At 40.3% G+C, this 14,583-nt stretch overlaps 2 protein-coding genes across 2 annotated transcripts in view; one reads left to right on the top strand and one right to left on the bottom strand.

Moving 5' to 3' along the window:
* On the bottom strand, positions 2,965–5,645 carry LOC107646431 (ABC transporter G family member 6-like). The gene is made up of 4 exons (XM_016350613.2): positions 5,102–5,645; positions 4,325–5,040; positions 3,131–4,121; positions 2,965–2,979 (listed from the first exon to the last, which is right to left on the bottom strand). The coding sequence occupies exons 1-4, from the start codon at positions 5,606–5,608 to the stop codon at positions 2,965–2,967; spliced, it is 2,229 nt and encodes a 742-aa protein (XP_016206099.1). The 5' UTR covers positions 5,609–5,645.
* The window catches only part of LOC107645767 (linoleate 9S-lipoxygenase-like), a 10,983-nt gene continuing 9,822 nt past the window's right edge, over positions 13,423–14,583 (top strand). Inside the window, exons 1-2 of the mRNA XM_021105448.1 lie at positions 13,423–13,450; positions 14,182–14,442. Coding sequence (XP_020961107.1) covers positions 13,423–13,450; positions 14,182–14,442 — 289 coding nt within the window. The remainder of the gene's footprint in view (positions 13,451–14,181; positions 14,443–14,583) is intronic.

Below are 14,583 nucleotides of genomic sequence, written 5' to 3'. Positions count from 1 at the left end.
CTAAATGTGTTGGGCTTAATTAGACTAATACTCCAACTCAAATTAAATATATAAATATATAATGGAAAATCAAGTCTTGCTCCATGCTCTACCCTACGGTAGCCACCTGCTTAAACTTGTCTGTGATTTGTATGGTATAAAAATAAGAATATGAAGAATAATGTTTATTGCTCTATTTTTGCTCTATCTCTTTTATGGTATAAAAGACAATTATTTTTTTAATTTCTTACCAATTATTTTTAATACAAAAATTAAAAAATACACCAAAAAGTATATACAAAAATGGTGCATATAATATACAGTTATTTATATGCTTACAGTAGAGTAATTAAAAATGATGATCTCATATATACGCTTAAGGGTATGCAAGAGAATTTCTTGTTCAAGTTGGTAAAGTCAGCCAATTCTTTTTCGGAGTATATTTATAGTGAAAAGTCATTTCTTAAGTGTAAAATATTTTGATGGTTAGTAAGGTATTATTATTATAATAGAAATTGTAAACAATACTTCCGAAACAAAAATTGCTAGGAATAAAATAAAACTATTAAATATAGTTGTTGGACAAAAACCATCGAATCGATTCGTTAAACATTCCATGTCCAAAATAGTCCCCAACAACCTAGTTTCTGGTAAAGCCAACTAAAACTAGTCCTTGGTTAACTTGTCATATTTGTCTGCAATCCTATCGACTATGTTCAAATAATCAGTCCCTAATTTTATCTAGGTCCATAACTGTGACTAGGGCTGGAAGTGAGCCGAGCTTAGCCGAGCTAGACCAAGCTCAAGCTCGGCTCACGAAAATTGAGCTTGGCTCACGGCTCGGCTCATTAACAATCGAGCTTATTTCTTAAGCTCAAGCTCGGCTCACCAAAAACTCACGAGCTGGCTCGAGCTCACGAGCTGGCTCAAATAAGAGAAACATAAATACATAATCTATAATTTTATATCAATAAATTATAACTTATATATTTTTAAAAATATTTGAAAAGATTAATTTTATATATTGTTTATCTATCAATAAATTATAAATTTTATATTTATGTCCTATATTAAAATTATATGTAAAAAATAAATATAAATATTAAATAATTAAGATTGTTATAATATATATATATATATATAATCGAGCCAGCTCACGAGCTAATGAGTTGAGCTTATCCAAGCTCAAGCTCGGCTCATTTAATTTATGAGCTCAATTTTAGGCTCAAGCTTGGCTCACCAGCTCACGAGCTTAGCTTATCGAGCTGTTAACGAGTCGAGTTCGAGCTGGCTCATGAGCTGGCTTGACTCACTTCCAGCCCCATTCGGGTCTAATAAATAGACCCGGTGTATATTTCGGGTCGGGTCTAGATCACATCAAACCCGGCTTCACCCGGTCCATGTGCACCCCTAATAGCCAACACTTCCTCGGCAAACATTAATCAATTGTGAGGCTTCAAAACCAACTTGTATGCCAAGCCACGTACGTAAGAAATACAATTGCAGCTTTAAAGCCACTGTCAACTATAAATGCTCCGACCAAAGCTTCATCTGCATTAGCAATTGTTTTTCTATATAGCCAGTGGTGATTTTTATTGCACTTGACTTCATTTGAGCTTTCTTGCTCCTTAACAGAATTTAAACATGAGTAAAAGTGGAAGAAAATTAAGAGTTTGTATTTACTTATAAGTGGAAGAAAATTTGGGCATCATATCAAAGTGGAACTGAATTTATTTAATTAAGAGTTTGTATTTACTTATAACTCCAAAACACATATCAAAAAGGGTAGAAGCCTCTTGTTCTACCTCTAGATTACCGTTTCTATTGCATTCAAATTGGTATAATTGAAGAAAAATATGAGTAAATGCAGTTGAACATTGAAGTAATGCCATGATAGTAACTTCAGCAAAATTTTACAGAGTGATATGAAAATTGTCGAACCAAAGAAAGTTTGAAATGAAAATTTCTCAAACCCAAGGGACACACTGCCATATAAATGAAAAGGGAAATGTTCATTAAATACCAAGAAGGATCACTCTTTCAAAATGGAGAAAAGGAGAAGACTTACCTGAAGAACGAACAGAGCGAACAGAGATGTCAGCGGCGAGGGAAGGTTCCGGCTAACGGATGAAGACAGAACGAACAGAGATGTCAGGCGGCGAGGAAAGCACGAAGAAGTTCTTGACAGTGACGGTTACAGTGACGGTGACGGAGGCACGGTGAACACAGAGAGAGCGCTCTCAAACAGAGGAGAGGACTTCAAGCTCCTGCGACGGCGCCGATCTTCCACATGCGATGCCTGTACATGCAACGGAGCTGCGGGGTTGAGATGGCTGCGGTGGTTGGCGTGGCTGCTGGCTGCGAGCGGCGGGACTGGGTCAATGGGTGGGTACAGGTTGAGTTATTTTTTCTTTCAATTTCAGAGAGAAATGTGACAAAGGGGCATTGAGCTTCTAAGAAATATAACTTTACTTTTTAATGTTTACAGAAATTATATTTTTATCCCTCTTATAAAAATATTTAATTACAAAGTTGTCCTACTTTAGTTAAGATATTAACTCTTGTTGAGTTAAATTAACTCAAACTAAAACTAAACATCTAATGGAAGGTAATTTACATGTTGATTTAGAGGAAATTGGGTAGAACTCACCTATAAATTAATGCTGGGATCTCTTGTTAAATTAGCCTTTTTAGGTATAACATAACGAAGTTTTTTCCATTGTGTATTATATTGAAGCCAAAGTTTTTATACTATTCATCCACCAAGTATTTTTAACATTGGTATAAAAATATAATTATTATTAATTAATTAATTAGGTTAGAAAAATACTATTATTAAAATAATGTGTATAGTAAACTATGTAAATAAATTTAGCGAGATTAAAGCTTTTATTAGTAGTTATTGTTTCATAATCATAAACAATGAGTAATACTAATAATCAATAGCGTTCTATCTTAATACATGTCAATAAAATTCGAATTTTTCTACTCAAAACCATTCTATAACACAATATAAATGTCAATTATAAAACATAAGGTTATGAAATTTGGAACAATTCTAACTCATGTATAGGGATGTAATATTGTGCTAAATTCATGTTTATAATTATTGATGATATAATTTTAAATTTTCACTATATTCATAGCACACAAATTTCGAATCAAATTTGAGGTGCTTTTTACATATTGTCATAAATAATAAATAAAGAAGCCTATATAACACAGCCCAACCTAACATGATTCCCACATTCTCCCACTTCTTATACTCCTCAGTCCCAATGTGAAGATTATTCAAGATTCCAAAACCAGTTATGTTGATGCTATTGTTGTGTCCAAAAGTAATGTTTGTCTGATACTGGTTCATTAGTAGCCCTTCATAAGGGTAAGTCATGGTGGAAATTTTGTTCATCCACCGCCAATAAACCGGTATATCATGGCTGCTCAAGAAGTATCCACAAAACAAGAAGAACAAGGCAGTGAAAGCAATGACAGCGGCGTAACCTAGTATATAGTTGGGAACAACGGAGCTGATGAAGACGACGAAGGAGTTGGTGGAGAGAAGCGAGACGAAGAGGACGATGAGGAAGTAGTAGAAAGGACCTCTTAGGGTTAGGGCAAACCAAACAATGGCAGCGTAAACGGAAGCTTGGAGGAGAAGAAAAGGCATGTGAGTGATTAAGCCGGCGATGGTGTAGGAAGAGGCTCTGTAGGCATTGTGAGAGGTTTCTCTAATGAAGATGAAGCGTTCTTGGATGAAGGCAGGGACGGCGTCGTTTGAGGAGAAGAAGAAGAGGCAGACGGTGAAGATGAAGAAGCTGAGGCGGTTGGTGATTCCCTGAAGATTCTGTTTGGGGTTGTGGAACATTGTGGCCATCATGAAGCCCATGATGGTGAGTACCATGAGGCGTGACAGGAACAGCTCTGGGGTTCTTCGGATGTTGATGAAGTTGCGCCGCATCAGGATCCAGGTTTCCGAGAGGAAGGAGTTGGCGAATTTTGGAGCCAGGTGCTCTGGCGTGGCAGCGCCGGTTGTTGGGGTGAGATAGTCGTTTTCGTTCACAGTGTAGTCACTGCTGTGAGGGGTTGGTGTCGCTGCCAGGATCTCACTTGAGTATGTGTAGTACCCTGGTGAGGAACCATGCCTGTCATGACAAATACACAAATATTATCACGTGCGGTAAAAATTTAGATACACTTAATTTTACTTAATTTCACAGATAATTAAAAATTGTTACATAATACTTATTAAAAATTTAATAATTTTCAGTTATTACTTTTACTTGTACTTCAATTTCTACTTTATTATATGGATCATTATATGGATCAATGTTGGGGAATGGTTTACCTTGCAGGATTATTGTGTGGCTTGGACTCTTTATTCCTGAGTCGTGAAGGAGTGAACTTGAGAAACATAGCGCTGTGACTACTGCTCCACGACTGCGAATTCTTGTTGTACGGACTCCTCAAACTGTGACCATACTCATCCGCAACTCTCCTACTCACTTGAGATGTCCCAGATACCTCCAACGACTTCTCCTCATACCCACGCCCATGCCGTGCCCTCACGAGCGACGGCGACGGCTCGACAGACACACCCTCCTTCAACAGAGGGGGCTTCATTCCAGTGCGTGCAAACTCAGCAAGCGCCTCCACTCCAACCTCACATTGATCGTATTCTTGGATCACGTCAATGAGATGTTCGATAGGGTTCTCACCCTTTGGTACCCTGCGGGACATGCGAGTCAAATGTTGCGTGACGTCATTAGGTGAGCCTTGGTACATGAGCTGGCCCCTGGCGAGAATGATGAGATGGTCGAGGAGCATTTGGATTCTTGAAGAGGGTTGGTGGATGGTGAGGATGACGGTGCTGCCGCTGCGTGCAATGTCGTGAACCTTTTCGATCACATTGTGTGCGCTTGTGGAGTCCAGCCCGGAGGTTGGCTCGTCTAGGAAGAGAAGGGACGGACCGTGGATGATGTTCACTCCTATTGACACTCTCCGCCGCTCTCCACCCGAAACTCCTCTTGTTCCTTCGTCTCCTATGTACGTGTTCCTGGATGTCTGCACACAAAAAGTTAGTCACATGTATTAAATCATGTATTCATTTTTAACAATTAATTACCGATAAGCCAAGTTGATCTATCAAGTTATCGACTCTGTGCCTTTTATCAGCAAGCGAGAGAGGCCCCAATCGAAAATCAGCAGCAAACATCAAAGTCTCATAAACAGTGAGCATAGGAAAAAGCCTATCGTCCTGCATGATATATGCACAAGTTCTCTTGATCAAGCTTGCACTCACACTTGCACCATCCAATGAAATCCTTCCTTTCAGGCTCCCACTCTTGATCCTCCCAGCAAGTCCGTCCAAGAACGTTGACTTTCCCGCACCACTGGGCCCCATCACCGCCGTGATGCACCCCTTCGGTGCATAGCCACTGATATCGTGGAGTAAGTCCACGTCTTCATTCGACCACTTCTCCTCCACCTTCAACTTCTTGCTCACGGTGTAGGTGAGGTTCCAGAACTCCAGACCGCCGCTGGAACCCACTGTTTGTTGAGCGGTCTTGTTGCTGTTCTTTATGTCAATCATCGTTTCGTGACGATAACCATTGGGTGGTGGAGGAGCCATCACTCAAGATTTAGGATTTAAGAAATGGATCGGAAAACTGAGGGAGTGGTGTGGTGAGGAAGCATTATAAGGTGGGAAGTCGGTGATTCCAAAGCTATGGAAATGATGTCTTTATTGATGAATTCAATTTAGGGTCGTTTTCATCGAAAGTGGAAGAACATGGTCTTTTTGTTTTCTTCATCAATGGTTTTGGTTTGTTATATTTGAGACATTATATTATTTAGCATAAGTACAACTTATGTATTGTTCATATGAATCATACAAAGATGTTTCAATCAATTCTTTATTTTGTATGGACCTATAACTCTCATATAATTACCAATTTTTTGTTTACTCATTCTGCATAGAAATCATAAAATACCATTAATTTATCATTCATTTCTTACAATGTATTTTAATAGACTCCATATTTTTAAATGAATAAATCATGACCAATGATGGCAACATGTATATATATATATCGTAATTCACAAATAATGGTTATTGACTGTGATCTTCCACAACGGAGATAGATAAAAGAAATTAAAAAAGGACCCATGTTTAATCAATAATTTCAAGGATAATATACTTCGATTTTATCCTCAAAAACCTCATCAATCCATGGCAAAATATATATATATATATCTCCTCGGGAGGCTGCACTGCTAGCTCGTCACTTCCGAGCTTTTCCTTTCAACTTGCAAAAGCGTGGACAATAAAGAGGAAGAGAGGGGGAGTGTATCTGCAAAGGCACTCCAATGCTTAAATCAGTATAAAATTCAAGTAAGAAGTCTATGAAAAAGATACTTTTATTTTGTTTTTATATGATCAGTTTTCTGTCATTAACGATTTTTTCCTTAACATCTATCTTAGCAAGGATTGATAACGTATATGGTCATTATGTTGTCTTTTACTCGTTTGTTTGGATCCATAATGTCAGTTTTGCCGAATTATTACTCATGAAGGTGGTATTTATAACGTATATCGCCGAGTTATGGCCGAAGTGTAACATGTTTTGCCGAGTTTTGTAGGTGTAACGACCATATCAATATTGAAACCAAAGTTTTTATACTATTCATCCACCAAGTATTTTTAACATTCGTATAAAAATATAATTATTATTAATTAATTAATTAGGTTAGAAAAATACTATTATTAAAATAATGTCTATAGGAAACTATGTAAATAAATTTAGCGAGATTTTTTTTTTGAAAAAAGGAGCTCAACACACATGTGGAGCAAAAAATACAAACAATTATAATGATCGTACAACTTCTATGTCATCTCCGGCATTGCCATCAACAACATGAGTCATTTACAATACCATTCTGTGACATATGAAAAGGATTGATCCACGCAGCCTCTAATCCCTGTTATTTTATTGTGAAAAATGGCATCATTTCTGTGTAACCATATAGTCCATATCACTGACAAGAAGGCAACTAGCCAATACCTGCGTAACTCTTTCCTCATTGGGACAACTTTCCAACTCTCAAATTGCTCTTTCACACTGCCGGGGATAATCCACTTGTTTCCAAACGACGATATCCAAGCACACCATACCTGCCACGAGTACTCACAAGTAATAAATAGATGTTGTATATTTTCAGCATCTTTCTTACATAACATGCACATGGTATCATTCTGTTGTAGGACTCCCAATCTACTAAGCCTATCCTTTGTATTGACTCGGCCTACCAAAACAAACCAGAAGAACAGTTCCACTCGTGGCGGAACTAGGCCTTTCCATATTTCTTTTGTGAATCTGTAGCTCAGAAGCTCCTCATCCATAGTCTCTTCCTGCAACACCTGCACAAATGAGTTAGTTGAATAAACACATTCTTTGTGAAATTTCCACACCACTCTATCTTGCACATCTGCTATCAATCTAACAGATTGTAGGAAATGCAGCAACTGGTTCAGTACATTTGTCTCCCATTGTCGTAGTTCCCTTCTCCATTGAAATTGCCACACCCACTCTATCCCATCCCAGAACCCACAATCCCCAATAACTGATCATTTTTTGTTTGAAATCAAGAAGAGTCTTGAAAAGTTGTCTTTCAGTTTTTCCACTTGGAGCCATGTATCTTCCCAAAATCTGGTGGACCTACCATCTCCTACTTCCATAGCAAGCCCATCAATCATCTTCTGTCTGACATGTTGCTCTTTTATTTGTACTTGGCATATGTCTCTCCACGGTCCTCCCTTCTTTGGCAATATCTGAGTCGACAACAAGTGGTTTGGGTTCAAGTTATTGCAAGAGCATACAATCCTCTTCCATAGGGGACAATCCTCCTTAGAGAACCGCCACCACCATTTAAACAATAATGCCGTATTTCAGACCACCGTATCACCCACCCCCAATCCTCCTAGCTTCTTTGGTGCCTAGATCAACTCCCATTTCACTAGTGCCATACCAGGTCGTCCATCATCCTTTCCCCAAAAGAATTTCCTCTGCAAGTAGATAATTCTTCTTGTAACTGCGTTTGGCATCTTGTACAAACTCAGATAATAAATAGGCAGGCTGTTAATAACTGACTTGATGAGTACCAGCTTTTCGGCCTTGCTAAAAACCTTTACTTTCCACAAGCTGAGTTTTTACCAACCTCGAATTTGCTCCTAGGCTAATGCCAAGGTACCGCACCGGTAGAGCTGCCTCCTGACAACCTAGTAGCTGACACATCTGGTTGACCCACTCCTGGCTACAGTTCACTGGTATCAAGTTAGACTTCTTGAAGTTGATGCTTAACCTTGACATCATTTCAAAACACCTCAGAAGCCTCTTATAGTTACTGACAGTCTCCTCCTCTGGCGGACAGAATAAAATAGTATCATCAGCAAATTGTAGGTGTGATAGCTCTATTTTATCCCTACCGACTAATAGAGGAGATATCCGACTGTTTCTAACCGCCTCCCCAATCATCCTGTTCAGCACATCCACCACCAGGACAAACAAGAATGGCGATAGCGGGTCTCCTTGACGTAGCCCTCTCTCCATTTTGAATGGTTTCGACGGTGATCCATTAATTAGAAGGGATATAGATGCCGATGTAACACACTCCCTTACCCACGCCTTCCATGTTCTTCCAAAGCCCATCTTCTCAAGCACAATGTCAACAAAGCACCACTTTTCTCTATCATAGGCTTTTTGGAAGTCCAATTTAATAATCGCTGAAGCCTTCTTCTTCAGTTTTAACCATTGCACAGTTTCACATGTTATTAAAGCTCCATCATGTATCTTTCTCCCCTTCACAAAAGCACTCTGAGATTCCCCAACTAAGCATGGCATAACACCCCTCATTCTCCGTGTCAATATTTTAGAAATAACTTTATAGACACATCCAACCATGCTGATAGGTCTGAGGTCTTTTATCTCCTTAGCCCCAACGAATTTCGAAGCCAACGCTACCCAAGTGATATTAGTGCCTGCTGGTAAACTCGCAGTTTCAAAAAAGTTCATCACAGCTGCAGTGAACTCCGTGCTAATCTCATCCCAACACTTTTTTATAAAATTCATATTGTATCCATCACTCCCCGGAGCCTTAGAAGATTCACAGTTCCATACTGCCGCTTTCACTTCCTCTACTGATGGTAGCACCTCTAAGGCTTCTGCTTCCTCCCTCTCTAGACGGTTAACCAATCCATCCCTAAAAGTCACCCTTGGGGACGCTTCCTGGTGGTACAGACGTTTATAAAAGTCCCGGATGGCAATCTTGATTCTTGCTTGATTCCTTACTAGCCTCCCATTGATCACCAAAGCCTCAATCCGGTTATTTCTTCTCCTCGTCGAAGCAATATTATGGAAGTACCTTGTGTTTCTATCCATCTCAGTGGCATATCTAGATCTTGACATTTGCTTCCATTGCATATCCTGCCTTATATACCACTTCTCACAGCACCTCACTAACGCCCTTCTTCTTGCCTCTATTGTACCATCGTACCGTCCACTACTAACCATATCATCCACCTTACGTATTTCTTCCTCAAACCTCTTTATCCGCTCAGTCATATCCCCAAAATGCTGCTTATGCCATAAACGTAAAGGTCCTGACAGTGCTTTCATCTTCTCTAGGAATTGTACGTCTCCTAATTCCCTACATTCCTCCTTCACCATTCTCAAGAACCCTTCATGTGTGAACCACGAGTCCAGGCTACGGAACGGTCTTGAACCATCAAATCTTTTGAAGTCTTCCATGATCAACGGGCAGTGGTCTGATAAACCTCTAGGTTCACTTCTTAGACGCAACTTCGGGTACATATCAAGCCACCCTAAAGAATCCAAGCTCCTGTCAATACGACTGCACGACTGTCCCCTAAACCATGTATACTTGCAATCATTAAGTTCCAAATCGACCAACTCCATATCATTTATCCATGTTCTAAACTTTGTCGCAGACGCTGGTAATGCCGTAGCTCCTTTCCTTTCCTCAAAGAGCAGAATTTCGTTAAAGTCCCCCAAAAAACAGAATGACACCTGACACAATCCTGCAATATAACTCAACTCCTCCCACATGGAGATTTTCTCAGCTTTCTCATGCGGTCCATACACCAAACATATAGCACAATGAAAGTTATCTTTTACCACAACTCTTTCTAGACACAGCCATCTATCCCCTTTATAACAATTATACATTTTAAAGGCCGGTTCATTCCATATTAACAACAGTCCTCCTGAAGACCCAATCGATCCTACGAACTCCCAACACGCTCTGTCACTTCCCCAGATGCGAGCAACATCAAATTTAGTCATGACCTCCTTCTTTGTTTCTATCAAACCCAACATTTTCAGCCTAAATTTATTTTTAAAATTCTTTAGCATACTAACTTTTGCAGCATCTCCCAACCCCCTTATATTCCAAGAACTAAAAATCATTTTACCAAAATATTACACACCTGTTTACGATTTTTTGGCCGGCTTCTTCGATATTTTTCTTTTTGCTTGGCCTGTCATCGTTTCATCGCCATGACTTCGTTCTGCTCCTGCAAGATTGCCATAATATCATCCTCGTCGCTGCACTGAGCACCTGACTCTACAGCTAACTTCCAGACCTCTTTGTTCTCAGCCATCTCTTCTTCCCAAGTCAGCCTCTGTTCTTCTCTGCCTAGTTTCCTCATCTCTGATTCTGAATCTGCGTCATTCTCATGTTCTTCCTCGCGTCCTTTACCCTATCACTGTACAGTATCATCCACCAAGATTTTCCCTTCCTCCAGTCCCAATCATGTTCCTCTTCTAGACTGCCGTTTGACTTCCGGATCATTACAGTATCGGATTATCTCATCAGCATTTCCTTGTCCCCCATTCTCTGCGCCGCTCGTCCTTGGAGCTTCTTTAATTTCTGCATCCAAAGCCACCTTCTTTCCTTTCTGTCGTCGGTCACTCTTCTCATTGGCAACCTCCTCGACAGTGCTCTGCCCTTCATCAGCCCGCTTACATTCCGTTCCCCATGCACCGATCGCCTGGTCGCATCTCAGCCCACTGCCGCCTTCCACTCCGATTCCCAAATCTCCCGATGCGCCATCCATGCGTCTAGGCGCCATGCGCACATCCGCTAGCTTCCGCCCATGCCCGATCGATCATGCGCCCGGTTCCCTCTCCTCCTGCGCATTCTGTTGACCGACTTCTCCCCTGCTCCTCGTCCCGACGGCGTGCTTCCCCAAGGCTGGAGGTGCCATGTTCACCCTAGGGAGATTCACTCCGCTTCCTGCCGAGTCATCCTTGCGCTCGGGTCAGATCCAGCCCGTTTAGAGGACCCACCCGCTGGCCAAGCCCCTACGCCCTTCACCAGCAACTCATCATCTTGTCTCATCATCAACTTATTGGGCCTGTTGACTTCCAGCCCACTTTTCTTGCTTGTACCTTCATATATATATGGCAATCATATCCTTCATAATAATTATTTGAAACCGTTTCTTCCGAATCAATCTCATTGATTTCATGCGATCCCTTTGAATCCGCCCAACCCTTTAATGCCGCATGATTACCGTTTTCGTATGATGGATTTGAATTTTTGTGATGCCACTCGTTTAAAATGAGACTTGAATTTACGAAACTCCCCTCCCCGGTTCGTCGTTCCTATGGTCCACCTTCATCTGTACTACCGCCGGATCCCATCCAACCGCCATTGGTTCCCGCTGCGTCGCTTTTCCGTTTATCATGTGCCTTACTCCTGCCTCCTCCTTTTTTTTCCGAAAGCACTCCTCCCGATACACCTCTCCATCCACTTCTCTTACAAGGACGTCGAATTCACTTGTCCCTATTGTAACGTGGATCCATTCGTTGATCATATCAAAGGTGCATGTATTGATGAGAACTCTACCCACACTGAACGAATTACACAATTCCGTCAGTTTATCGCATTCCACCACTTCGCCCCATTGCTCTCCTATTCTGTGAAAGGTGTTCCTTGATCATGCATGTACTGGGACTCCATAACATTCTAGTCAAACCCTTCTAGACTCACTTTTCTCAGTCTCATCCCATCTCCAGATCATATAAAACAATTTTAATAGTTCGTTCATTCTAAATGTGTAAGCTTCTTCGGCACTACGCACTGTATTAAACGTTATCATTGCTTTATATGCCCCCAACTCCCTTACCTGTGTCACACCTGGCCAGTCCCTGTGGATCTTTTGTTGTAGTGAATTAAAATCAATCGCCGTCTTCGTGCCGCCTACAATACTTCTCTGTAGCCATGTGACATTCTCATTTGCTATCGACACTTCTAGCTTCTTTGTCCATCCATTGCTACTTTGGCCTTTGACGGGTGCATCTGATATATGCCTCACCATTTTCTCTTCAGCCGCTCCCACCCTCTGCTCCAGTGTATTGTGGCCTCCAGCATCATGTCTGGTGGTCACTTTCATTCGTTTGTCTGTCATATTTTGTAACGCAGCTTCCCTTCTATACTTCGCTTCTCCAACAAACAACTTTCTGCCTCTCAACACCATGTTGTTCATGTCTGCAATAGCCTTCAAAACTCCTCCCTTTGTGGTGTACCGTATGAAGGCAAACAGATATATCTGTCCATTTTTATTCTTTCGTGACAGATATATGTTGATGATTCTCTCTGTCCATTTGAACATATGAAACAGTTCTCTTCTTGATATATCTTCTGGCAGATTATCGACGAAGACGGAGAAAGACTACTAGCATTGTAATCCCCAGATCCTACTAGAATCAACCATACTTCAATTTTACATAATCTCATACACAATTCCTCAATTAACCAACAAAATCATTATATAGCATTCTAGCTTTATTACTCACACCAATCATCATCAAACCATCATACTCATATCAAATTACACACATTACATATACAAGCTCCCATCTCAACCTCCACAACTCACTAATCATATACATAATAATCATTCTCAACCAACATAACACCAATTTTCATTTCCTATCTTAGGGTCACTAGCCTAAGTTTTTACAAAATATTATATATTAAATACGAGAAACCTAAACCATACCTTGACCGATTTTCACGTATTACCCAAGGCAACCCACTAATGCACCGAACACAACCCCAAGAGGTCCAAAATCATCAAGGCAACATCACCCAACCTCCACCAAGTTCCAAAGCTCATAATTGAAGCTCCAATATATATATATATATACCTTACCCACAGAGAATTGATGCAAGACCGATCAAGTTCATGGAGACAATTTGGTCCAAATTAGTTACTGAATTTTGTAGAGAATTCCGAGACAAACACGTAGCCGCTGACGGCTCGTCAATCGGAACTCCGGATAAAAAATTACGTTGGATTGAAATTCAAGAGCAAGGGTTTTAAGTTCTCCTTCCCTTCTCCAAAATGTTTCCCAGCGTGAAATGAAGAGGGAGGAGGAAGGGAAGCTGGGTTTTGATTAAATGGTTGGGTTGAATTGGGCCTTGGGTCCATTTTGAGTTCGGTTTGTTTGGTTCGGTCTGTTTGGCTCAATTTTGGGCCGATTTCTTTAAAATTGGTGGCAAAATTCCTATTTTAATTTTCGGGGTAAGTATTGTTTTGGTTCCTAACGTTGAAGGTCAGAATCAAAACTGTCCCTGATGTAATTTTTGATTTAAAATCGTCCTTAATGTTACATTTTTTTTAAATTGTCCTTTTTAATAATTTTTTTTAAATGACAAAAATACCCTTTTTTCACCATTTCATTCTTCTTGTTCTTCTTCTTCTTCTTCTGGTTCTTCTTCCAGAAGAACAAATTCTTCTTCCATTAACAAATTAAAAATACAGATTCAACAAAAAAAAAGAACACAAAACTCAAAATCAGAAATTCAAGAAATCCAAAAATAAATTCTTCTTCTTCCAGAAGAACAAATTCTTCTTCCATTAACAAATTAAAAATACAGATTCAACACAAAAAAAAAAACACACAACTCAAAATCAGAAATTCAAGAAATCCAAAAACAAATCAACAATGAATCCAAAAACAGAAAAAAAGTAACAGCAATTCAGAAATCAAAACAAGAACAAAACCAACAATAAAAATTAGGGATTATGATGAACAAATCCATTATTCCAATCCAGATTCAACAAATCAACATACAACAATGATAAAATCAGTAAATAACAAATTAAAATTAAATTAGAAGTAGAGGCAGAAGCACTCAAGCAGAAGCAGAAGCAGAAAGTAGAAGATGAAGCAGAAGATGCAAAAGCAGACGATGCAGAAGCAAAAGCACTCAAGCAGAAGCAGAAAGTAGAAGATGAAGCAGAAGATGCAGAAGATGCAAAAGTAGAAAAAGCAGAAACAGAGATCGAAGCAAGAAGCAGAAGCGGCGAGGAGCAGCGGCGAGGCGGCGAGGAGCAGCGGCTGGGTAGATCGGCGGTGGCAGGAGCATGCATGAACGGTGGGTAGATCGGCAGCTCGAGCTCCCCTTCCCGGCGACGCACTCCACGGCGGCGGCAGATGCAGAGGCCGAAGTAGGACCACCGGTGGGCTCGGTAGATCGGCGGTGGCCTCCTCCCCTCCCTCCTTCCCCTTTTCTTCC

Source organism: Arachis ipaensis, chromosome B06, assembly GCF_000816755.2.
Source record: "Arachis ipaensis cultivar K30076 chromosome B06, Araip1.1, whole genome shotgun sequence".
Classification (NCBI taxonomy): Eukaryota; Viridiplantae; Streptophyta; class Magnoliopsida; order Fabales; family Fabaceae; genus Arachis; species Arachis ipaensis.
The sequence above is the reverse complement of the archived record's forward strand: the minus strand, read 5'-3'. Positions and strand labels throughout refer to the sequence as shown.